This window comes from Podarcis liolepis (assembly GCF_965112155.1).
Source record: "Podarcis liolepis genome assembly, chromosome: 9".
NCBI lineage: Eukaryota > Metazoa > Chordata > Lepidosauria > Squamata > Lacertidae > Podarcis > Podarcis liolepis.
Window position 1 is genome coordinate 50087087 of NC_139564.1, and position 27665 is coordinate 50114751.

General features: G+C 39.3%; 1 protein-coding gene across 50 annotated transcripts in view; it reads left to right on the plus strand.

Moving 5' to 3' along the window:
• Positions 1-27665, plus strand: part of TENM3 (teneurin transmembrane protein 3) — a 1268022-nt gene that overhangs the window by 1074016 nt on the left and 166341 nt on the right. For 36 of the 50 annotated variants that reach the window (XM_083459440.1, XM_083459473.1, XM_083459433.1 and 33 more), the window contains one exon: positions 21168-21377. The exons of the other annotated variants lie outside the window; for them this stretch is intronic. In XM_083459440.1, coding sequence (XP_083315566.1) covers positions 21168-21377 — 210 coding nt within the window. The remainder of the gene's footprint in view (positions 1-21167; positions 21378-27665) is intronic. 50 annotated transcript variants of the gene reach the window in all.

A 27665-nucleotide genomic window follows, 5' to 3' on the forward strand; every position in this document is an offset into this window, starting at 1 on the left:
CGGATCAAGCCTGTAACTAGAGGTACCACTGTACTGGGTTTTAATAGTCTTCTCTTCCCCTTTTCTGCATTGTCCACAATCTCTTCCTATACCGCCCCGCCCCCAGAGAGAACTGTTAGGAAACCAAAAGGGCTGCCCTTCAGATCTGCTGCTAAGCAGTAGCAAAATAAATCTATACTACTTTATCAGTTTCGCCACCAGTATTATTTTGCAGAGCCAAAAGTTCAGTCATACTCTACATAGGAATGTCTTTCCCGTATGCCCTCAGAGCAGTTGGAGCTGCTGCTAATTGTCAGGTTGGTCCAAAATAAAATATCTGTTGTTAATGATTTAATTACAGTTGAGGATGATGGCCTGGTTTATATTACCAAGACCTGGATTTCGTGTTGAGAACTCCTAGGTGGCTCTCATCAGAGTGCAATGAAAGCAGAACTGGAAATACAGTACAGAACATTACAATAATAGACACCAAGCATGATGAATTTAGGATTATTATTATTTTTGCAGTTGCTTAGACATGAGTAACAGTAAGTTGTTCGTTTTACTTTCCACTTAACTGAAAGGAGTCCTGTGATGCCATGTCATCTCATGAATTTAGGTACTTAAATCAGAAGCATAAATTTACAATAATGCGTACTGATGACGTCTGGAGATTTGGAATTAGGAGACTAGGAAACCCCAAAGAAGTGGAAGATTCTTACCTTGTTCTGATTTTAATTAACAACACAATAAACCTTTTAATAGTGGCAAATACCAAACCCTTTATTGAAATTAACCACAGAAAACAAATGAGATAAGACAGTATATGGTTACATATTCATTCTGTATATAGCTGCTTAAAGAAATATTTCGTGCCATATTGAAAATACAATTTTGTACATTTTATGTGAGATTAGGTTCTTGGGGGCAAATGCTGAAAGATTTAACATTGTAGCCCTGATCACGTATTCATGCTGCCGTTAGCTAGCAACCTGCACTGTCCCCAAACATATTATAGTTCTGATCATTGCGGATCACCTCTTGGGACATTGAGGAAGAGGATGTCTGTACGTATCCAATCCCTAGGCCCTAGGCAAGTGAACTGTAACCAGAGATTACAGTGCCCTAGATATATGTGTGGTGCTGTGCTACAAGGGAGCAAGCAGCAGTCATTCCAGATGCCAGAGGTTATATTTTCACAACAGATGTATGCAGGCACAGGACTAAATCCTAGAAAGCACTTCTGGTTACATAAGAATTACCTCTGGACCAGGGCAGTGGAAATCAGTAAAAAACAGGAAATAGGAATATATTATTACATAAAAGTTGATATCTGAATAAATTAATCTCTGAAAAAGGTATAACATTGCCTTTTTGTTGTTGGGGAAAATGTTGGAAATGTAAAGAAACAGTTGGTACATTCTATCATTTATGGTGGTCATGTAGGATAACAAAAAAATAAAATAAAATCGGACATGGTGTATAATAAATGTAAGAAAATGTTTAGAATAATGTTTTCCCAAAATCCAGAAGCTTTTCTTCTGTGAATAGTAATGACTGAAATCCCCCCCCCAAAAAACCCCCACAAATTGCCTTATGGATGTATGTGACAACAGCCACTCAAATTTTCTTTCCCCCCAAATGGAGAACAGATACAGTACCATCAAGAGAAGAATGGCATATCAAAATAATAGATTACATAGAACTAGCTAGAATGACAGATAAAGAAATAAGACCCTGAAAGAGGATTGGATATTACATATGGATTATATGTTAAAATATAACAATAAAATATTCATAACAGGCTGAAAAAATACTCAGCAGTAGTAATAATGTGATATTATGTAAGGTAATGAAAATAATTTAGTAGAGTAAGAAAACACAGTTAGAAGGATAGTAGATAGGAAACCATAGAAAGAGTGGAAGGGGAGTATAATTTAAGACACAGAAGATTTAAATAATCTTGGAAGAATTTAGATACGTTGTTATTATTGTCATACGTTTGTTTTATACCTATGCTATATTTTTTCTATTTTATGTATGACTGTAAACATAGCATGTGTTGATGCCGAGATATAACAGAGTTCTTTGTATCTTAGGTATAGTATTTTGTTATCAGTTTGATTGTTTCTACCTGCCCCAATAGCAGTTCACAGTGTTCTGTTGGCAGTGTAGCCATTTAGACCTGAAAGTTATGGATGTCATACTGCACAGTAATTGATTTGGTCCAACTAACCATATCAAGCAACCTCTGTTTGGCTGTTTGCAAAGAAGTTTCTGTGCCTTCTTTCATGGAAGATATGCAGATGCACACTCAAGTGCTGCACAAATGGTTGCAGAATTTAAGAGGACTTCAGAAATAATCTTCAATGCAGGACAACAAACTGCTGCTAGGAAATAAATAGGGAATGAATGAACTGGCTGTAAAGGGATTCTCTGAATTGTGTCCATGATTGCTATAATAAGATACTCAGTGTGGTATCAGTGTTAATTATTAAGTGGAAACAATAATATGTGATTGATGGATTGCCTAAAAAAATAAAAAGGGACAGTTATAGCCAGTTTTGATGCTACATCTGCTAGAAAAATTATTTCCTTTGGAATGATTAAGGTAATGCTCCAGTCATAAAAATACTTACTTTGGCAGCCTTCTTTGAACTATACAGTCCTATTCAGTGAATATTCTAGGCCTTTCTAAAGCAGAATCACAGCTATTTTACTTATGGTAAAATTACACTTGATTCAATCAAATATGAATCTTAAGAAAGACGCAAATGTAGGTTTTTCCTATTAGTTTTCTCCCATCTCTTAAATGTAGTTTACCTTTTAGTTCTAAAGTGAACTAGGTGCTGTTTGAATTGTTGGTTTCCTAACACAGATCCTTTATGCCATAAAAATATCACAAGCAGATGCTGTAACAGGATTTGACACTTTTAGCATAATGCATTATGCGTAAGAATGACAGCATGCAATAGTTTATTCTTTCAAGCAATTTTTCTAGAGGAATATAGCAATAAAATATGTTTCCTCTGGAATAAGTACATGATCCATTGCAGATTATTTTTTTAAAAAGCTTTGTACTCTTCAGGACTGATACTATATTTTACAGTGAGCCAGAAATACTTAGTTGAAATAACTGTAAGTCATCAGTGTGTTGGTGATTGCTTGTACCAGCATTTTGTATTTGTTTCTTCCTTCGCCAGTCGTTGTGCTCTTGTACCATATGGATTATTCGCATGTATAAAACACTTATATATACTGATCTAGTTTTAAAATATCTCAGTTGCTGTTGCTGTTTTAGTCTGTGGCTGTATATGTTTACTTGAAAGAAAATCTCACTGTGTTTATGGTCATACTTCCACGTAAGCAATCCTGTATAAAAGAAGCTGGCATAAAGCAAGCCAGTCTAATTTAAGATGGCATAAGGTAACATCAAATAACTCTCTTTGGCAGCGTGGCTACTACCAGCTGAGGTGGCCAAAGCCTGGCAGAGGGAAACAAGTCTTTCAAATGCTGCCTGTTATACCACCCTTTTTGCTGGTTTCACTTACGGCAGATTGCCAGATCACATCATGTAGCTGAATGGACTGATCCACTGATCCCAACCCAGGCTTCCTCAACCTCGGCCCTCCAGATGTTTTGAGACTACAATTCCCAGCATCCCTGATCACAGGTCCTGCTAGCTAGGGATCATGGGAGTTGTAGGCCAAAAACATCTGGAGGGCCAAGGTTGAGGAAGCCTGTCCTAACCCTCTCATCCCTGCAGATCTTGCTATAGGACTGCTTCCAAAGTGTGTCTAGGATTGTAACCTTACTGCACAATCCTAAACATGTTTACTCAAGAGGAAGTCCCACAACCGTTCTGTAAAACCTGTGTCTCGGTTGCATAGGACTGCTGCTTAGTTTGCTTTAGATTGTTTTTAATATTTGGCTGCAGTTTCTTTTTCGTTAGCATATTTGTATATTTAAAATATCTACTGATGTAAAACTGTCTTGAATCCCTCTCAAGATTGTCACCAAATTCATTGTACTAACCATGGGTCTTGATAACTTAAAAAGAAAGAAAAAATCAATGTAAAACTTCCAACACAGAAATAATGAAATAATGATAAATAATATAACAAAAGTTTTAAATACTGTATACTCAAATAGTTAACTCTGTGCAACCCCCCCCCCCACAATTTAATCTGAGAAAAAAACTCTTTAACACTCCTACAATGCTGCACAGACCCTTTACATTAGAAGTTTTCTTGTAGCCAAAGTGTACAATGCTTATTGATATATCACAAATGGATAAATATATTCTAACATAAAACAGATAATTTGCTCAAAATATATTGTTAAGCTGGATAAGATGTTTTTCAAAGAAAAATTACTTGGTTCATCATATCAAGGATATTTCATTAATTAATAGATTACATTCTCTATCTATTTCATATTACAGATGCAAATACATTGGGAGACAGGTTTCTGTTTGTATCTGCCATCCAGCAAAGCACAATCTTTAGGTGTAGTCCTAGAAGAGTCCTGTGTAGAAGAACAGTGGTCAGTTCGATATATACTTCTCTAGATATAATTCTCTAGAAAGGCAGGACATTATCACTTTATGAATCAATTATCTGTTTGAATGTAGATTACTGCATATGAGAGTATTTTATGTTTAAAAGTGTACACACCTTGGTAACCAATGTAGATTTCTGCATGTGTTCAGAATGGATCACATTAAAGGGGGTTGTTCTCCCCAACTGTTAAGATTTCCTTTTGGTGGAAAATTTTCAGAGTGATTTAGTATATAAATCAATGAGAAAAGCTAGTTGTAGCAATTCAGAGCATGCATTCCACTTTATGAAAGGGAATTGTAAAAATCCTTTAAAAATGACATTTGAAATAGCATTAAAATACAATTTCCCTCTGATAAGGCTTTAAGACATTCATATGAAAAATTATACCACCCTGAGAGGGTTTGTGTCATCGTAATGCAATGTTGTGTTGCTCATAAGTGGCATTAATCCATTAAGACTGCAATAATTTATTGTTATCTGTCATTAGATAAAATTATATATATTGGTTCAATCATTTGGTTTGCTGAAGTGCAATAATCTGTGTAATGATAAGAATTAGTAAACTGTTGTGAATATGTTTTTCCAGATCAGATAATATATTCATCGCTGCTAAATAAACCTTTTAATAGATTGTGATAATTTTGAGATACTCAGCAAAATTGATTTGTAAATTACTTAAGAATATTTGACACCCTGATTTCTCAGTCCTAAATACCTCAACATATTTTAATAAGGAATATTTAGTATTGTTATTGATATTAACAATAAATTATGGGAAACTAGAAACAGGAATCATGACCTTAACTAATCTAAAAGAGCATATATGTTAGACCTGTATAGGCAAATAATTTATTCAAAGCTTGTCTAATAAAAGAATTAACCCATTTAAATTAAATTATAAATACAAAATTCCAAAATTCCTGTTACGATAGGCTAAACAATGGCATAAAATTCTGAGTTTAGATTACTATTACACCCTAACCCTGTTCCACTCCCTGAAAATAAATGATCTATCAAAATTTGCAGTTTAGCCCAGACTAGTATGTTAAACTTCACTTCCACATTATTCAGTTTCACTATCAATCATGGATCGTGTCCCAGATGATTGGAAATTTATCACTGTTGTGGACATCTTTATTGGGATACTAATAAAGAAAGGCCTTGCAATGTATACTTGCCCTTGCAATGTATACTTGCCCTTCTGTGTTTCGCAAATGATGTCAAATAGTAGAAAGTTTACTGCAGATTCTCTAGAGAAGCCATTGTGCACCCAGCCCTTTTTTCTCATAGTCCACTTGACTGCTTCATTGAAGAAAACCTGTGTAAAGTCATGCTATGATGACAAGCCTTCTGCCTATCAGCTTTCCCCTTTTAAAAGAAAAAAACTTAATGGAAGATGTTCGTAAGTGCTCATTCCATTCTGATGTGAATATTCAGAAAGCTGTGAAGCTGCAAGTGGCAGCGTTTAATACTGTGTCTCATAATGCCTGAATAATTTTCCAGAGAATGATCGCTGCAGCTGCTGTGAGGATGTATATTTGTTTATTTTCCACCTTGGTCCTTCTGGAATGCTGACATAGCTAATCTGCCATGCACATAGGAGAGAATGGTTTCATATTCATAGCTCTCTGCCATTCTTTCGAACAAACAGAATCGGAAGCCAAACCTTTGGACAATGTATGCTACTGTAATCCCAGAGAGTTTATTTGAACTGACTCTTCCAAGCCTCTTTCTTGAGTGAAGAATCTGAAGTGTCTTCATGAGGAATTTGGAAAAAGAGAGGTAGAAGCTGTCCTTTGTGTTTTTTAACAGATGCTTGTGAGAGAAAAGGGGATGGCATAGGCTGTCGGGGTGAGTTATAGAATGCATTTTGTGATCTTCCCCTGGTAGTACTGCTCATTATGTTAAACAGTGTAGCTCTTAAACCCTCTGTAGTTTTCATTTTATGTGCATTGGCCTTCATTTGCTGAAATGCTTCAAGTTCACAGCACTAAAGTCATTTTGAAAACAGGATGTAATTACAAAGGTTTCTTATGCTTACCCACAGCTTTTTGGGACCAATGTAATTATCATTACATGGGGATACTGTAAATTGAATATCCCTTCCCTAATTACATTAAACTCAAGGGTTAGCTGCTTAAGCATCCAAATAAGAAAAGTTCACCCTTTGCTATAAATAGTAGAATTGTTCTGTTAGTTAAGTTGACCTTTAAAGCTCAGCATTTACATGATATTGTCAGGTGTACATTATAAAGATAGCTTGTAATGAGATCTGTAATGAGTAACCCAGTTATAATGGCCTTTTCTAAAAGTTCATTTATTCAGCATTTTCTAACGGCATGATGAAATTAAAGTTTGAATCTGTGCATGTCAGGCCCTTTTTAAGGGACCAGTCACACTGTTCTTAGTTTCGTGCTGTCCTGCCAACGGCTGGAATTAGTTTAACAATCCTGCCACAGCACAAAATTGACAAAAGTTACTATACATGTGATTAGTTAGTCCTGCCTATGTAAAGAAGAGTATTGAAAGGTTTAGTGTGTTCATTGATTTAGTGTTTTCTGTTCTACTTTCTCCTCCTTTGTGAATATATTCTAGTCTAGCTACATTTTGTGAAAAATAAAGTTGGAGGGTGTGAGTAGATGGAAGCGAATTCTCAAAACTTTGGTGGTTGTGTCTGTACGTGTGTCCTAATCTATTTGTAGTTGTAAATGTATTTGCAGTTGTATTAGTTATATGTTTTGTCGCTGGAGGAAAAGGTTCTACTAAGTATTGATACTTGATGGATTTCTGCTTGTTTGCAAATTAAAAATATTAATGTTCCACATAGCTATCTCTTACTATTGGGTTTGTTTTTCTACTATGGCTTCAATAAAATACCATTCCACTATTGAAACTCCCTTACCCCACCCCGCTGACACTTTTTACTGAATTCCCTTTATAAGCAATCACTTGAAAATGACAACCTGCTTATGTTGGACAAATCGGGAAGTATGCATTACAAAGGAATTTTCCTACTGTACATAAACTATAATTTTGACCAAACAAAATGAACACTAAAGTAACTTACTAAACAGCACAGTGCAAAGCTTGAATTGCGATAACCTAATGATTTAAACATTTTATCTTTTTAGTCTTGTGCTCCACTTTCTTGTACAATCATGCTTTCCTGATTTGAGTAGTAAATTATTTTTCTTGAATGTGTTTCTATTAATTTTAACATTAAACAGACTTTTGATCTAAGTCACATTTATTTTAGCAAAACGTTAAAATCAAGTCAATTGTGTTATTTGACTTGTACAATAATATAAGGATTAGAATATACAAGAAAAACGAACACATCCCATTCGGCTATGAAATATAGGATTATGTTTTCTATTATCAGACATTATGCAACCTCGGGCAGGGGTGGAGAAATAGGCTGCAGTTTTATGTGACTGACTGAATTGGAATTCATTCAAAGCATTTTTGCAGAAATATATGTGAGGCTAGACAGTGCCACTAAGGAAGTAAGTAAACTATTCAATTGTGAGGAGAACAAAGAGGACAAATGAGACAGACGGCCTCTCTGAAAGTACAGCGGAATGCAGAGAGCCCTTTTCACCTGTTGATTCTTGGCTCAACTACAGTCCAGATATGTAGCCACCAAAAGTTATTTACCATCTGTTGGCTTGTCACTTCTCTGGGAAACTTTGGAAATGTGATCTCCCATTTCTAAACAGATTTACTTGGTGCAACAATATATCTAAGTGGAACTTTCACACAAGAGTACTTCGCAGTCATCCTGCCCTTTCCCTCTCCTCTGCTGTATCTGTTCGATGCTGGCAGACAAGGATGGCCTGTCATTTAGTCAGAGGGAGGCAGCTGCCTCAAGTGTTGGACGTACGGAGCAGCAATAAGGTGTTTGTAGACAGCTGTGTGTACTATGAGGTCAGCCTTGCACCCCCTGCAGCGGAAGACGCTGCCCCATTACCAGTGTTGAATAGAGATTCAGCTGCCAGTCTGGTTTGCATCTGTATGTGGGGAGGAGGCGGTATGGTCCACCTCGGGCAGTAAAATGTTTTGGGCTGCTGCTCCTAGTGGAGCCATTGGCTGCAATGCTTATTGCCACATTCCATGTGGAACAAGTGTGCTACAACTAGACAAATTGCCACACTTGTAATTAAAGGGAAACCCTGTTTGCTGCAGCTGCTGACCCAATTCTTGGCTGCACAGATGTTGGTTCTGTTCTTATAGTCCTTTAGGTGAGCCACAAGTTTAAAACAACTGAATGGGTGGCTTTTCCCACATTCAGCTTAACTGATATACTGAATTCATTCTCATGTGTTGTGAGGTGACTGGTACTATAGCTGGGTTTTATAAAGGTCACCAGTGGAGGATAGAATTGGAACATGGACCTCCTAAGCAAGTGGGCATGATTTGGATGTTGACTCAGAAGAGAAGCAAGACTAAGACTGGATGGAGCATAGGGAAAGGTTAGGCAGAGACTGCACAGGACCAGTCCATGCTTACCTACCGGCAAGTCCATCCTTAGCTATGAATAGCAGCAAGTTCTTTTTCTTTTCTTATTTTAATACCCCAAACCCAGCTACCCAGCACTCTGTGGAGTTCCACATAACAGGGATTTCTCCCCCCCCCCACCCAAGTACCCTCAAAATCTGCTCTGGAGGGCCTGCGCTAGAGGGGTTGCAAGAGAGAGGAGATGGTAGGGCTGCCATACACCCTGGATCTTAGGCAAGTCAATCTAAAAAATGAGTTTTTTGGCGTTTTCAAAAAGTTGAGGTCCACTGAAGTCTAGTGGAACAGCAGCTTTGGTTACAACCCCTGGCCTGAAAGGGGCCTTGTCTCATGAGTGTTACGATTTTCTGTTGTAGGTCTATTTCTGTCCCTTCTGCAATTAGCCTAGCATATAGTTTACGCTTTCTGTGAAATATGTGTGCTACACTTCTGTTTTAGAATGAATTGGTAGCCACGATACGCAACATAAATAAATTCTATTGCTGAAATGAATAGAAGTTTTGCTGGGATAGTTTGTACTTTAATGTGTGGAAGTCCTGTTGTTGCAGAATAGGCAAGTATGTAAAAAGTAATTATGTCAGCTGTGCTGTCTACTATTGGAAAGCTGGTTATCTGGAATTTCACTTATCCGAACAAAAGAATTATACCCAAACCTCACTGCCCGAATAGCTGATTCTGATATAAGGAAGTGGCAAACTCTGGCTGTTCAGATTTGTCTGTGTTTCACTGGCTGTCGGCAGCCATTCTGAGAGGAAACCATGAATGGAGGGAGATCGGACCATTCAGGTAGCAGGAGAGATCAGATAGGGAACAGTTTTTCCTTGTATTTGTCTTTTGCTGGTTGGCTGCAGCAGTTTGGGCTGCAAACGGGGGTGGGGGGGTGGAGATAAGAGAAATCACAGATTAGAATGTTCCCTTAGGAAATAATGGAAATAATGAACTCATTATGCAAATCTTGCCAATACCAGAAACTCATTGTATGCTGTGTAAAGATAGCTGGGAAAAGGGAAATTTGCTGGGAGTGGGCGGAGGAAAGAAAGACCTCCCTTTTCAGAGGAAGTGTTAAAGTAAATTAGAAAGTGAGATGATTATTGTTGTAATAAAAACCAAAGCTGTTACTGGAGGAAGAAGTGAATGCAAAAAGACAAGACAAGAGAGTTGAAAGAAACTGGCAGTTTGGGGAAAGGTGAATAGGGTACAAGTTGAGTAGGGAAAGAGAATAGAAAAAATTACAGGAAATGGATAATAATAAGATTTATATGGGATTGGCAATGGGAATATAGATATTTTTAAAAGTCTTCCCTGCTTAGAGCCTCTGGATCAGCAAATCCTGTTTGAACTGGTAAGGATTCACAAAACTTTCAGATCAAAGTTAGCTTGAGGAAAGAAGAGTTCCTTCTTGATGCAAGGAAAACACACAGGAAAGAACGTAGAAATTTCCAAAAATTGGCATCAGTAGAAAGTGATGTTAGTAATTGTGACATGATTATGCCAAACTCTGCTTCCACCTGCCATCATTTTGAGACTGGATCTGGGTCTGCACCTCTGTTTTGTGACTAGTGGGCCTCATAAATCTTTCAGGCATTTGAAGTAGGTCCTGGAAATAAGAATCTACAGTGGTACCTTGGGTTACAGATCCTTCAGGTTACAGACTCCGCTAACCCAGAAATAGTACCTTGGGTTAAGAACTTTGCTGCAGGATAAGAACAGAAATCACGCAGCGGCAGCAGCGGGAGGCCCCATTAGCTAAAGTGGTGCTTCAGGTTAAGGACAGTTTCAGGTTAGGAACGGACCTCCAGAACAAATTAAGTTCTTAACCCGAGGTACCACTGTATATGATCCCGTTGCAATTATGCCAGCACCCTTTAAGCTTATGCATTCATTTAGACTATGGTTGAGCATATCCCAGGATTCCTGTAAGTACTCACACAGTCAGTCATTTCCATTTTCTTCAGAAGCAGACAGAAGGAAATAAAACTGTCATTTATCTTTAATATTGCTAAATCCACTGTGGTTTTTGTGTGTGTGGCAAGGACACTTTTTAATAAAGGTAATGCCCACATTACCTATGGCTAAGTCAGGATGGCATGGGGATGAGGGACCAACTCCCTTCTCTTGCGGGGGCCCAATTAGTGCCATTGCCTTCCGTTAAGAGTTTGGGTGTAATCCTTGACGCCTCCCTTTCCATGGAGGCGCAAGTTACAGCAACAGCCAAGGCGACATTTTTCCACCTTCGCCACATCAAGCAGTTGGTCCCTTACCTTTCCCGCCCCGACCTGGCCACAGTGATCCACGCGACGGTCATCTCCAGGCTTGACTACTGTAATTTGCTCTACGCGGGGCTGCCCTTGAAGCTGTCCCAGAAACTTCAGCAGGCACAGAATGCTGCAGCGAGGCTCCTCACGGGGTCTCTGCCATGTGAGCATATTCACCCAGTGCTTTCAAGCTGCACTGGCTCCCGGTGGAGTACAGGGTCAGATTTAAGGTGCTGCTTTTGACCTTTAAAGCCCTTCACGGCCTAGGACCCTCGTACCTACGGGACCGCCTCTCCTGGTATGCCCCACGGAGAGCCTCAAGGTCCATAAATAACAACACCCTAGTGGTCCCAGGCCCTAAGGAAGTTAGATTGGCTTCAACCAGAGCCAGGGCCTTTTCAACTCTGGCTCCGGCCTGGTGGAACGCTCTGCCTCATGAGACCAGGGCCCTACAGGATCTGATTTCTTTCCGCAGGGCCTGTAAGATAGAGTTGTTCTGCCTGGCCTTTGGCTTGGAGCCAATTTGATTCCCTCCCTCCCTCTCTTTCTTTTTTCTTCTCCTCCTGCAATGAGGCTACATTTTAATATTTTAATGTTCCGTTATTTTAATGTTGTATTTTATTTTTGTTTTTAAGTTGTAATCATTCATCTTGTTTTTATTATTGCTTGTAAGCCGCTCTGAGCCCGGCCTTGGCTGGGGAGGGCGGGGTATAAATAAAAAATTATTATTATTATTATTATTTCCCCAGCACATAGAACTGCTCGTCTGGGTGCTTGTTAGCCCTTCCATCCCACAAAGAAACCCTAGTTTATATATAATTGTTTGCATAAAGACCCACATATAATGGCAGTAGCAAACGTTGGAGAGCAGTAGGCATGCCATAGTGATATTTGGGGAGGTAGGGCTGCTCACTTTTTGGTCATTTTGGGGGGCGGGATATATTTTTATTTATTTTCAAGAATTGTATCTAGGTACAGAGTAATAAAAATGCCTTCAGCAGTACAGATATTTGTCATTTTTGAGTCAGTAACAGTTATGCAAAGGTTGATGAATGCAATACATCAAGTAACAACAGAACAAATAACTGTTTAACCCACCCACCCAAATTATTATTTTTCTTAACAATTCACACACAGTGCATCAGAATAGCACTCAAGCAAAACTCTTTTTGCAAGTGGGAGACAAAGAAGATAATTTTACTGGCATTATTAAAATGACAATTTATTGGTCAATAGCAGCTTGTTTTCGAATCTATTCCTTTAGCCACTTTATTTGTACACTTGTACGCTCTTTCATCTTGCTCATTCTAAGCTTTCTTATGAACTGCATCTTAAGCTAAACATTTCAATGATTTTTCCCCTAGAATTTTGCAGGCTTAAAGGGTTTCTGTTGCCTGCTTCAACTATTTAGATTAAAAGCAGTTGCTGCTGAATTTGCACAGCGTTCAGGTGGGATTGTGCTTTCATGCTCCTTCAAACAGATGGATAACCTCTGTCTGTTGATAGATTTGGATGGCCTAGTTGGCATTTCTTTCATCCCTGAACATACGCTGAAGTACTTGGAAGCTGTTTTGTGAAAGCGTTAGTTACTCCTGGTTTTAGGCTTGTGTAAACAATAATTTCCTCTGTCCTAGGAATTGTTTCCCCTCTCTTGTTGGCTAAAATTGGTTGTGGTCTACATGTTCATCTGTGTTTTTCATTTTCATTTAGATCAGAATTATAAGGCATAACTGGTTTGTTTGTATTACACAAATTGGTTGCTTTTGTGATTTTTAAAAAGACTTCTATTCTAGTCTTTATTTTATTTTTTTTGGTAATACTTGTTCCAAGGAACATTCATTACAACTTCTTTTTTCATAACACATAACATTTTGAAATAATGAAATGGGGCAGATTCCTTCTAAGCTTGAGTTAAGGCCAAAATTATTTTTGTGATACCCTGCTTAGCCTTTTCTACAAGCAAGTTTATTTCTTTCCTTCTCCCTGCTCCTTTGCCCCCCCCCCCCACATTAAACTGGTCTTGTAATCCAACTATCTCTAAAAATTCATGAATTCTTTCAAAAATGGATTTTTACATTGAAAACTGGTATATATACACACATACTCCCAGGTAGGTCTGTATAAGATTGCAATCTGGGTTGTGCAAATTATGTAGATTAGGCTTCCTCTAACAACAGAATGTGTGACCTGTGCATTTTGTATTCACAGGGGAAACTAGTATCCATACTTTCAAGCTGAAAAATATTCAGCACCTGCTATTTGATGCTACTTTTCATAGTGGTATCTGAATTGAGCTGTTATTTCCTGAGTATCTGACCCTTAAGCCTCCAGTCCCTTTTTACACTGCTGTGTTGTCTTAGCCAAGCCAGTGGTGTCCTAAGTTTGGGTGATAATATTAGGGTCTTTTATTTAAGCTTCCAGCTACCTGCCTGTGGTGTTCCATTTGTTCTATGGGCAAGAACATTTTCTCCACATGGGCCTAGCTCCTAAGTTCTGTTCCAGCAGAGAAATAAATTACAGACTCAGTATAATGAGAACATCAATGTCCAGTAAATGTCATTTTAGTTGTGAGAGCACTATTATGTGGGGCAACATTTAAGAATTTTTCTGTAATTTTTCTATTTCTCAAATAATGTTCCAGTTTATACATGATCTGTGTGAATTATTTTGTAGGATAGCTGCTGCTGAGATTGCCAGTAGAATGCCAGATATAATGCTAAGTCTGATAGTGCCAAAAGCAATTAACTATTTGTTTCAGCCAATTTAAGTATGCTTTCTCAAATAATTACACCTCCTAGCTCCTTAATTGGTGGTGATGATCCTTATAAGATGAATAAGAAAAGGCATTTATTTCCTAACAACCTTAATTCATTATGGCCACCAGTCTTAATAATGAATCAGACAATCCACCAAATGACTAAAATCTGCAGATAGTAATTATGAAAGTTGTCTGGATTACGAATATGCACCAGACACATTAGACACCTTTGATTATTCTTCTTTGTCAGTTGGCACCCTGGCTCTGGTCCCAAGAGTTCTCCATACTGCCAGGTAGTCTCTTATCCTTAGAAATTCCCCCTGGTCATCATAGGACCTTCCCTATTTTTTACATTCAGCTTTCCTTCTCTTAACACACTTTCCTCCCCTTTCTGGCTCACTAGTGGGGTTAACAGCCCCAGACCAGTATTTCCTGTTCCTCTTTCCTTCTGTCCTCCCCTTAGCCCTCACTATGGCAGGGCAATTTCCCTCTGCTGCTCTCTCCTGTGTTCTAAAACTCTTTGGTCTTCTCACTTTGTGTCTCATCTTTCTTCACATCCTTCCTTTGCCGCTCTGTGCTCTGCTATCTCTCTTCTCTCCCTTTGTCTTCTCTCCCCCCCCCCCACTCCCCACATCCGTGGGACCAGAGCCGGGCTCTCCTGTACACAGGCTTTTAAGTTGTTGTATGTCGTGCTGTGTCTTGCCAATGTAGATTATCTCCACGCAGCTCCACATCAAGTCCTGACACCTTTGTGTCTTGCCAGACTGGCTGAAAAGCTCCATTGAGAATGCCCCCACTGGAGTCCTCTCACATTCTTAGGGCTTGTCCACATTTGACCATTGTTGTTGTTGGGCTCTAAAGGCAATGGCGTATGCTTCCAGGGACAAAGTCAAACCACATAGTGACATCTCCAGGGAGCACTCCTGGGCAGTGTATATGGAGTTTACTCCTTGGCCTTTTCTTCTCTCAAATATATCCTCCTGCCCCTCACTTGCCTCTACAGCAGGCATCCTCAGATTCGGCCCTCCAGATGTTTTGAGTCTACAACTCCCATCATCCCACGCTAAAAGGACCAGTGGTCAGGGATGGTGGGAATTGTAGTCCCAAAACATCTGGAGGGCCAAATTTGGGGGTGCCTGCTCTACAGCAACTGCAGAAACTTCCTTCTTGATTGTTGAACCCACTATTATTCTCATCTGCTGAATCCACCAGAGCCTGTCTTCACACGCAGGTGAAGTCCCTCACTCACGGAGGGTTTGAGACCCATTTGAGAATTATTTAGCTCTTACTCCACTTTCCCCTGTTCAAATTAGACTCGAGAAGTCCACACCCAGAAGTACTTGAATATGCGGAGTAACTTTAGTTTTTCCCATTGATGTTTATAGTCCCATAGGTGTTCATGGTATTGTTCTTGTGTTTCCCCCATCTTCTAATCTGTTGATTCTATTATTCCAATTAAGTACCAATAGGGCATGCGTGCAGGTAGTTGTATGCAGGCCCACGCAGAGCTTGTCTGAGGCCCAGCACAGGAGTCTTGTTAGGATAAAACAAATCTGATTTCAGTGTGACCTAAGCAATGCACTAGATTGACGCCTCTGTGTAGACACAGGTCACTTTTGTTTCACTGTTCCAGAAGGGAGTGTGTATACAGCTGAAAAGACATTTTGGAAAGCTAAGCATGATCAGATGTTCATATTTAGGAGAGTTAGACTTTAAAGGACCGTTGTGATTTTCTGTTAAGAGAGCATCTCCTAAAACTCAGTCTACCTGCTTCAGCTTTAATCAGGAGCAGCTGTGCATAATTAGGCATGGAAGCTTTAAAAGGAGTTGGCTCCCTTCAGAATGGAAACTGTCAGGGGGTCCCTGCCCAGATTCCAGGACTGGGAGCTTTTCTAAAGATGCAAGAGCTGTCTCCTTTATACTGCTTCATTGCTTAAAGGCAGTTTAGCTTCACAAAAGAACTTCAACTGTGGATTTCGCTGGCCTGTGCACCAAGAAAACAATATTTTATGAATCTCAACCCCCTGAAACATTCCCTTATGTTTAACTTGAGATTCATGCCGAGTTCTGTCTGGCTATACAGACTTTGGCTTTGGCACAGAGCAATGTGTTACGCTTGCTAGCTTTTCAAAAAAGTACCCAGCAAGAATAGTATGCCAGATTAGTCTAACTGAATGTATGCTAGTTAGAGCTTAGATCGTCACACAGAAAATTACTTGCTAAAGTTGGAGGAAAGCCATACTTGATTGTAAATTGCTTAACTTGACCTCCTTTAATGATGTACTAGCTAGGTAGCGGCTGTTGCCATAATAGCTACAACATTTGTTTTTTAAAAAAATCTCTCTTTGTGGGGAATTCGTACACATACTTCTTTTAATTGCACAGTTTGAGCTGTCTCCTACTGTTGAATAATTTAACTAGGAATTTCACACCACTAAAACTAGTTTTTCCATGAACTTAACTGGGCTGCTCTTCAGTGGAGGATGGATGGTGGCTAACAGATTGAATGAATCCTGACAAGACAGAAGTACTGTTTTAGGGGGACAGGAGGCAGGCAGGTATGGAGGACTCCCTGGTCTTGAATGGGGTAACTGTGCCCCTGAAGGACCAGGTGTGCAGCCTGGGAGTCATTTTGCACTCGCAGCTGTCCATGGAGGCACAGGTCAATTCTGTGTCCAGGGCAGCTGTTTACCAGCTCCATCTGGTACACAGGCTGAGACCCTATCCACCTGCGGACTGTCTCGCCAAAGTGGTGCATGCTTTAGTTATCTCTCACTTGGAGTACTGCAATGCGCTCTTTGAAGGTGACCCGGAAACTACAACTAATCCAGAATGTGGCAGCTAAACTGGTGACTGGGAGCAGCCACTGAGACCACAAAACACCGGTCTTCAAAGACCTACATAAGCGCCCAGTACATTTCCGGGCACAATTCAAAGTGTTGGTGCTGACCTTTAAAGCCCTAAACCAGCCTTTCTCAACCTGTGGGTCCCCAGATGTTGGTGAACTACAGTGTTCGTGAACTCCCATCACCCCTAGCTAGCAAGACCTGAGCTCAGGGATGATGGGAGTTGTAGTCCAACAACATCTGGGGACCCACAGGTTGAAAACTGCTGCAAAACAGCCTCGGTCCATTATACCTGAAGGAGCATCTCCACCCCCATCATTCTGCCCAGACACTGAGGCCCAGTGCCGAGCGCCTTCTGAAGGTTCCCTCGCTGCGAGAAGCCAGGTTACAGGGAACCAGGCAGAGGGCCTTATTGGTAGTGGCTCCTGCCCTGTGGAACGCCATCCCACCAGATGTCAAAGAGAAAAACAACTACCAGACTTTTAAAAGACATCTGAAGGCAGCCCTGTTTAGGGAAGCTTTTAATGTTTGACGGATTATTGCATTTTAATATTTTGTTGGAAGCCACCCAGAGTGGCTGGGGAAACTCAGCCAGATGGGTGGGGTATAAATAATAAATTATTATTATTATATTCAGTGGCAGCCTGTGTCCAGTGGTACTGGTAAGCTAGGGGGAAGAGGTGAATTGTTGGCAAAGCCAACTAATTCTGGTTTTGTTCTTTCCTCCTCCAATGCAATGACACTAAGAACTCTTAACTACTGCAGCACATTTCCTTAGTACTTAACATTTGCCAGCTCTTCTTAGACAGAGAGCAAGGCCCAGAGCCAGAGCAGTCTGAGGGGCTAAAATCCGTTCACCAAGCTTGACAGCCTTTCTTTCTCCCCAACGTCTCACTTTCCTCCTACTGCTTCATCATGGGCAAAGACTACAGCTCCCCTTAAAACCTCTTATATATTTAAGTCTCCTATGCCTCTAACTCTTTATAGGGAAGAATTGCCTGCTAAGGAGAGCGCCAATAGCCAGTGCCAACCTCTGGACTGGTAGTAGGTAAGGAGTCTGGCAGGAAGGAAATGGGCAGGCTGGGGGTAGCCTGAACCTGGTGAGAGAGTGCCCCTTTCAGTCTAATAAGCCAGCATCTACTGCTGCTTTGGGTAGATGCTTTGAAGATTGTGGCCTTTATGACACCTCTAAGCAAAATGTTCTTGTTCTTTTCAAAAGGGAGTAGACATCTGGTGGCCACATAGAAATATCGGGCAGTTTCAGTTCACATTCTGAGCATATATGCTGCGATAACAACAGAGGCATGTTCTGTACTAAGCCCTGCTTCCAGACATGCAGTAGAATCAAGGAAGCCGAGGAAAAGGATGAATAAGCAGCAAAATATAAACAATAATGTGAAGGGCGGGTTCTGTTGTGATGGTAAACTGAGTGTAGGAAAGAAGCAGTAAGTGAACTGTGCTGGGAGCTTGTGGTGATGAAGAAGAAGCAGAGGCTTTGTGGGGGAATTCCCCAGAGTGGGGTAGCATAATAAGCATAGAGAAATGATTGGGGGGTGTTTTGAAGAAAAGAGATGTGACAATGGTAGAACCTCAGCTCGTGTTTTATGAACTTCAGCTGCTTCTGCTCTGTAAGAATTACTATTGAGTTCAAATGAACACCTAAGTAATCACCCTTTTTGTTTATAAATGACACCTTTGAATGCTCCATTTAAGGGAATATATCATTTCTTCTCAGATTTGTATCTTGAGGTATAGCTGACAGTTCATTAGAATTCGGAGGAGTCTAAAACTCAAAAGCATACTTCTTGATGCAAGAGTAAATGGGTCATCATCCACTACGTTGTTGGTTTTTGTTGGTTTTTAAGTGTGTGTTTTAAAAAAGATGTTGCATAAAAAATGCTTTTTAAGAAGGAGCATTGTAATTTTTTTTAAAAAAACCTAATGTGTCACGACTATGGAAATATCTATTACTATCTTAAGTAATAAGAATTTGTTAAGTATATTTCCCAGAGGGAGAACTTCACACTAAGTACACTGGTGCCCAGTATTAAAACTGAAGATAACAAGGCCTGTGCCGTTACAAATAATAGTGCTTTGTGTGCGCTCTGCTACAGCACTTTTCAGTAATGCTATTTGCATGTAGAGTTTTAATTAAGAGATAACTGTCACCACAGGTTGACTGCAGAAGGCTCTAGTATCCAGCAGAGAGATAAATGCCAGTGCCAAGTTATGCAGGTTGGATAGCATACAGGGGGTCTATAATATAAAATGGATTCATAATTAAAAGTCACTTATTACATAGCCATTGTGTTATAAAGAGAATGCCTGAAATCTGGCCATTTTATGGTATAATATATTACCTATGCATTTTTTTCTGGCTCAGCTGCATATGATCCTGTTTTAACAGAAAATATTTTATGAACTTTTTGAAGTGTAACTTTATAGTCTGCATATACACACATACTTAGATTTACTTCTGTCATGTCCTAAGGCTAAGACGATATGGTAGATGGCCACTGTTCCATTTTATAAGGTGGGACATTGAATACAAGAGTGACACATCCAAAATCTTCTAATGGACATGAGCAAATGCCACATACTCCTCCCCTCTTTCCATACATCTTCAAGGAGGACATTGGAAGCTTTCATTTCCACTTCTGGTTAACTGTGATTTGTCATGCCATCTGGACTTAAACTGTGGTTGACGTTGCTCTAACTAGTATAAAACACATCTTTAAACTGTGGTTTGTCTAGTTGGCTTATTTGAACTAGCCATAGTTAATGTTAACCATAGTTCCAGATAACATTGTCACTCTGGGTGACTTAAAACAGAAGCCTCCAAACTCCTTGCAGCCGCAGAGGGGGAGGAGACAGGGAAGCATGTGATCCCAAGGCTTGCTACGGTTCATTCATGTCACACTAAACCATGCTTTGATAAAACAAAATTTAAAAAATCCTTCTAGTAGCACCTTAGAGACCAACTAAGTTTGTTATTCAGATACTGAAGAAGTGTGCATGCACACGAAAGCTCATACTAATAACAAACTTAGTTGGTCTCTAAGGTGCTACTGGAAGGAATCCCCCCCCCAACTACGGCAGACCAACATGACTACCTACCTGTAATTACATGCTTTGATAAGTAAGACATTTGAATATGTGATCAATGAGTCCATGTGTAAGGTGGGATTTCAACTTGGATCAGTGTATAGTTATCAATTGTTATCTGTGCAATGAAATCTGAAAAATTATTCGTGTATGTTAGCAACATGGAATTTTGTGAAAATGGATCTCTAGGTTTCTTAAATCTAGGCCAGTCTCTTCATGCCTAAAGGGGAAAAATAGCATTGTCTATTGAAGGAGATAAGAGTCTGAGCAAAAAAATTTGTCAAATGTATAGGTATTTTCCCCACCCCCACCATTCAAAAATTATTATATTGGAAAGAAAAAGTATTCTATTGCTAGTATAAAATCCATATTCCCTTCCTGTCATTTTCTGCCTTGCAGTCTATTTGTAAAACATACTGATGTTTGTCCTGTACAGGATTACAGATTCATAAGTGCTCTGTTCTGTTCTACAGACACAATAAAGAAGAAATAGAAATATTGTATGCAAATACAGTGGTGCCTCGCAAGACGAAAATAATTCGTTCCGCGAGTCTTTTCGTCTTGCGATGTTTTTCGTCTTGCGAAGCATGGTCCGTTGCAACTCCGCCTTTTCAAGCGGCTTTAAGAAAAAAGCGCAAGACGTTTTCGTCTTGCGAAGCAAGCCCATAGGGAAATTCGTCTAGCGAAGCAACGCAAAACCGAAAAACCCTTTCGTCTAGCGAGTTTTTCATCTTGCGAGGCATTCGTCTTGCGGGGCACCACTGTACTTAGTCTCTGAAACTAGAGCAGAACCTTTGAGTCAAAGTTTGCAGTCAGAGATGTTTTAAAACTCTAAATTAATATTAAAATAAAGTGAAACTGAATAATTAAATTATCCGGTTCTGCTGTTATATACAACTAGGTTCTAAAAGCTATGTTGTTCAGGAAAACAAGCATCATATATGCAGTGTCAATACCACAAGCTATCCATAGCATCATGAATTTCAAATGAACATTTTCATTATGTGCTATCATTTTGTTTGACCATGATTTATTAAACTTTTATAAATAGATATAATTTGAAGGATGTAAACAGTGTTTTTTGATCTGTCACTCATACAACCCTAACCATTTTTTTTAAAAAACATATTTTTATTTTTTTTCTTAGGTCCTCCCATGCCATCCTCTTCATCTAGTCAATCCGTTATTGAACATTTACATTCCCCTCCTCCATCACCTAATCTCCATGACAACCAGAGATGGTTGCTAAGTACTAGTGCTATCCAGCCAGTTCAGGACTCTGACACTGATGAGGACTATACTGCCAGCTCTTATCTAGTACAGACCGGTCCTGTTTCAGTTTTTGCCTCAGGTCATGGTAAGATCAGCACATCTTGTCCATAGTTTAAGTGCACTTTTTATTTTTTTTCATCCTGTTTCTTCATTCTAATGAAATATTAGCAAAGTTGTTTGAGTGCATATGTGAAAGCACAAGTAGATTTACTTTGTTGAAACCAAGCAAAAATAAGAAGACAGAATCACTTTTTGTTGTTTATTTAATTACATATTTAATGAAAAAGTCCTAATTTAATTGAGATGTAGTAGCGTTTTCATTATATAGGAAACATTGATTCTTAATTGTACAGAATTGCAGTCAATACCTGCCTAGCTTTGTAGATGTTTCTTTTCCAGTTGTATGTCATTTAGCTCAGCTTTGCTGTAAAAATATACTCTAGTTGCCTGTACCAAATTGACTTTGTAAGCTCACAGATAATCCGTAATGTTTAAATACAACCAGCGCTAGCCCAAGACATTTTGCTGACAGAGAAGCACCCTCTCTCCTGTATCATTTACAAAAGCCCAGTGCTGCCAGTGGGACAGCATCCTCCATGGTAAAAGGTAAAGGACCCCTGGACAGTTAAGTCCAGTCAAAGACGGCTATGGGGTGCAGCCTTTAACTTCCTTTAGGCCAAGGGATCCAGCATTTGTCCACAGACAGCTTTCTGGGTCATGTGGCCAGCATGACTAAACTGTTTCTGGCTCAGTGGAACACCATGACGGAAGCCAGAGCGCATGGAAACGCTGTTTACCTTCCTGCCACAGCGGTACCTATTTATATACTTGTGCTGACTGGTATGCTTCTGAACTGCTAGGTTAGCAGGAGCTGGAACAGACCAGCAGGAGCTCACCTTGTCGAGTGGATTCAAACTGCTTATCTTCTGATCGCCAAGCCCAAGAGGCTCAGTGGTTTAGACCACAGCGCCACCCATGTATCTATCCTCCATGAACACATGAAGGCAACAGGATTAGCTCAAAGTGGCAGGGTAAGCTGCCTGGCATACACCGCTGACCTCCAATACCTTGCCAGTGCTTCCCAGCCCAGTAGCTGCCTCCTGACACAGCTGCTTCACTGTGCAAATATATAAATTATTTATGTAGCCAACCTTCTAAGACCAAATATGTCACACATTTTTTTGCCGTTGCATTATGCATTTATTTGCTTGGCAGCAGTTAAATGTTGGCAATTATGAGGGTTTGTGTTTTTAATAATAATAATAAATAGTGTAATTATTGCCCGGTAATGAGATAGGCCTCATTGATATGTTTAGGGACATTTTAGGAAAAATAAAGCACAGAGAAGGACAAACAGGGCTCATGATTGGAAGGAGCTGATAATTCCCAGGTCCTGTTTGTGCTAAGGAGCACATTGTACAAGTTGACCTTTGCAGAGTGCGAGTTTGAGCATTTTTCGAGTGTGAAAAATGTGTGTGTGCAATATTAGCGACAGAATCACATCCTTTTTGATATCTTGAAATTTACATAACTACCCAACTAAAAATCAGTTAATATTCAGATAGGAAATTAACTTCAAAGAAACATTTTATATATCTTTTCATCTCTAATGACAGCAACAATCATCTCCTCCCTGCTGCCATTGGCAGGGCTAATAGTTGATTCAGGTGGGATATGATATTTTTGTGGGACAGCAGTGTATGTTCTGGCATGCTGTACTCCACACTAGCGACTCCACACTAGGGTTTCAAATAGAGGTGTGGTAACAGTGAGTTTAAGCACCCACATTTCCATATTTATTATGGGTGTAAGTTTTTAAGCAACTAATTTGAAGTAGGCCCTAGGTATCCTATTATACTGTGTTATGAGAAAATGTTCCCAACATACAAAAAAGGAGAACCTTTTTGGGGAAATGATGGTGTCCCCAAGTTCATTGTGTTATCAAGGTTCCTGATCATGAGGCAACTTCTAAGCATGTTAGGATGAATATACTTAGGTGTCCCCTTCGGATATTAGTGAGAGGCATGTGAAATTTGGATGGTGAAGTGGGTGCACCTGACTTGCAGGAAGCATTGGACTGGCATGTGCAGTCTTGGCTCTGTATTCAGCCTTAAGGCTGATAAGGCTGAATGTCTCAACAGGGCTAAGGTTTCTATGTCGTGTGGCTGTCAAGCGGACTCTTACAGTGGTATGTAAAAATGGGAATCATGGTATAAAAAGCAGCCATTTTTCCTTAAATGGTTGCATATTTTATTGCGCTTCATGATTTCTATGCTTTTGGGTTTTTTATTGTTTTAATGCGTAAGGATAGTAAGCAGAAAGAAAAATTTCAAAGTATACAAATGAAATGATTTGTAATTCAAAATATAATATGTAGCCACAAAGCAATTTCTAAGTGTTTTTAACAGTTTTTAAATGTTTAAAATATGTTTTCATTTTATCTTTAATTGCATTTTTATTAGATACTTTTGCTGCCCCAGGTTCCTTTAAGAGGAAGAGGGGATATAAAAAAATCAATTTTAAAGTATAAAAAAACTAACCATGAAGATGAAGGGGTTGATACACATGGAAATCTTTGAAAGGCTGGATATATATTGCACATACTGGCTAAAAATGGACAGGGAAGAAACAGAACATCAAGAGTGGAAGATATATCCCTGTGCATTGCATATAATTTATTTGTGAGCAATAAAATTTAGGAAGAGAAAATGTAGGCTGGATAGTAAGAAAACTTTTCTGCCAGTGGATTATATTACAGTGCAAGTGTGTTTCCTGAGGGAAATGAAAAAAGTGCTACTACTTCCTAAGTTTTAAAACAAGAAGAAAAAATTTCTGATCAGTGCATCGTTGCAAAAGGTGGCCTGGTTTCTCTAGTATAAGGGCACCTATGTTTTATTACTGCAACATTAGTTGACAAATGTGTAAATAGGTATATATAATTTTAATGAATAATCGGCTCATAATATGATAGTGAGCCATTTATGTGTGGTGTTCTTTCAGTGCTCTAATCATTGTTTAAATTTGTATTTTTCTTACTACCCCCGAAACGTACATTATTATTTTTTGTTATCACACAATATTTGACTCCAATAACATTAGCATGTTTTGAACTTGGAGCGTACCAGCAGAGTTGAGTAATCCAGGTGCCTCATAAGACAAAGTGCTGTGCTAGGCAAGGCAAATATATGTTTACCTATCAAACAACAATAATAAATACAAATTTAGCATGCATCAGCAACCAGCAGTAATAGTGGTGAACTGGACAATCTGGGCGGATTTATAAAATCATTTTATACAGCAGTATGTACTCTCTTCATTTATTATATATAAAGCATATAAAATATACCGTATACTACGGAGGTGCATTGCATTCGGATCAGTCCTGAATCCCAAGGTGAAGCAGTTTATTTGTCAGAGTTGAAGTGGGATCTGTACAAGGTGGTGCGAATCAAAGTGGGGGCTCTTTGAAGCACATTGTGACACCTCAGCAATCCAGACTTTTGTTTTTTAACTGCTGAAAGCAGGAATAATGTCTGCAAGCTTGTTGCAGTAGGTGGTGATAGAGGAGAGCTGAAGGAGAGCTCCATTGTGATTGGCTCATCAGGCTTGTACACAGAGGAAGTGTTTTCACATTTCAATGAATGTCTTTTACTTCTCCCCAACGCAAAAACAACTTAAATAATGTCTAGCACCAAAGCCTTTGGACTGAATTGTCTGCAATTTGGCAGGTTTCTTACCAGGGTCACCTTTTGAATGTCTGCAGAGACTTAGAAGAACAAGCAAGCTTGCATAGGAAGAGGCAATACTTAGGTCTCAAGCATCTCCTATGCAATGGAGGTGGTTGACTAGTTCTGTAGCTTACAGAGTAAGGCTTATTAAAAACCAACTAGAAAGAGATGGTTGTCATAGATGCTCTGGTGTAAAGCTTATATAAATTTACAGAAAGAAGAGACTTGTTCTTTTAGTTTGCAATCCTGTACACATTTACCTGGAAATGTCTCATTTAATTCATTGGGGCTTTCTTCTGAGTAGAGGTGTACATGTTTTCACTGTTAGTTTCTTGTCTGCTTAAACAAGAGTACATATTTTGCTTTTTTTCTTTGATGAATTGGTTAGATCATCAGCAAACAAACGCATGTAGACTCAGTCTAACAGAAACCGAACTTGAAGATTCAAAGGTTATCTGCTGAGGTTACTGAGGTTTAACATTTATCCCATAACCCTGGCATTCTGTGCAAACCTATTCATGTTCTTACATAATTTCCCATCCGTTTTTTCTCTCTTGTATCCCTTAGTGTAGACAAAATAACATTTAGACGGTAGCCCTAAACACAGTTGTTTTAATGACAGTTCAGTTGTGAATAATGGCACTTACTTTCAAGTAAATACATTTAGAATGGGAATAACAGGCATCTTGGTAAAACTGTTTATACACTACAAAGATGTTTATTCAAACACAACAATTTGAAGGGGAAAAACCCCTCAGTAAATATGAAGCAAGCTTGTTCATGTACATTTTGCAAAAATGCATGTTGTATTCATCTAAGTCTACTGATTTGTTATGATTTATACACAGCACTAGCACAGGAATGCTTGAAGCATTTCTCAGTAGCATTTAATCTCCCCTCATACAAAACCAGACAATAAAGAAGGAGGTCAATATCCTTTATGTACAGTTCAACTAATTTCTCTGTTCAACATGCTTGAGGAAAATGGAGTGGCTTTTAAAAGTCAACAAATGTTCCTGAGTACCAGCCAAATTATTTTTGATCTCATTCTGATCTTTGATTTGATGAATCTAGCATACATATATATATATTTCTTTTAATCATCCTGCCAAAAACCTGTCAGCATTGCTCCTCTAATGTGAAATAAAATGTACAGTTGTTCGGTTTAATTAAGCATTCAGTTCTTCTGCCAAGAGCAAATTAAAGTTCCCCATCATCTCAACCTATCCCTACCAAAATCAAATTATACAAAGTGGTGGGCAATTGGTTATAACAAACAGCTGTAGGTTATATTTGATTTTGAGTTTTTTTTAAAAAAAAAATTAAAAAAATATATGTTACCTGAGAGAGAAGCCAAGACCAATTATTCCTTTACTGATTATGGCTTTCACAGCTTTAAGAGAACACTCACACCCACATTGGCCTGGTTTGGACAATCATTGTAGGCTTCATAAGCCTGTTAATGAGACCAGGCTTCCGCCATTCTTAAGCTTTGGCACAAAGACCCCAGTTTAGATTAATACAAGCATTCCCGTTATATTGGAACTGGGGAAGTCCGGATTAATGTTTGTTTAACTCTGGTCAACAATGCGTGAAAAATAAAAATTCCTGTTCATTTCTTTTTATAAACATTTTATACCACCTTTTGGCCCAATATGGTACTGAAACCTGGAGGCTGTATATATTTGGTTTATCCACTTTGAAAGCAATTAAGCATTAAGCAGAGAGCCAGTGTGGTGTAGTGGTTAAGAGCAGTAGTCTTGTAATCTGGTGAACCGGGTTCGCGTCTCCTCTCCTCCACATGCATCTGCTGGGTGACCTTGGGCCAGTCACACTTCTTTGAAGTCTCTCAGCCCCACTCACCTCACAGAATGTTTGTTGTGGGGGAGGAAGGGGAAGGAGATTGTTAGCCGCTTTGAGACTCCTTCGGGTAGTGATAAAGCGGGATATCAAATCCAAACTCTTCTTCTCTTCTTAAACATGGTAAGCTTCAGCCTTCATTTCTCCATCAGCACCATGCCCATAAGACCACGCCCATTGCAATAGGTGCCCCCCCCAGCTCCTATCTCTAATCCTCCTGGTCAGTAAAAGTCCACTACTGGTATAGAGGCTAGTGGGTGGGACCTTTCCACACATAACATGAACATGAAGTGGATGTGGTGACACTAACGGAGGAACCAGAAGTAGCATTGTGGGTGAAAGAGGAGGAAGGCCAGGAGCAGCTGCCCAGCCATGCTGCCTGGTGCTGCCAGCCAACATTTAAGCTAGTACTCATCACCACATCCTGTACAGTGGATTCCATACATTTTCTGCTTTGCAAATGTGTAATTCATTTTGTCCATCCTTCATGGGAAAGGGGCAGTTTCCCTATGAGGAATGCTTGCGACAGTTGTTGTTGGTACTGTTGTTAGTTTAGGGAGAGGGTTTTTTAAGTTAGAGTTAAAGGAGAATAAGAGGGATATGATAGGGGTATATGAAGGGGTGTTCACTTTGTTTCATAAATAGGATTCTTTATCTTCTGCTCTCTATATGACCATAGCAGCTTCCTATATAAAAATATGGTTCTGTTGTCAAATCTGGTTCCTGCAAGGAAAGACAACTATGCCAGTTAGGATTTTTTAAGTTTAGAAAAGGGGGTGGGGGGC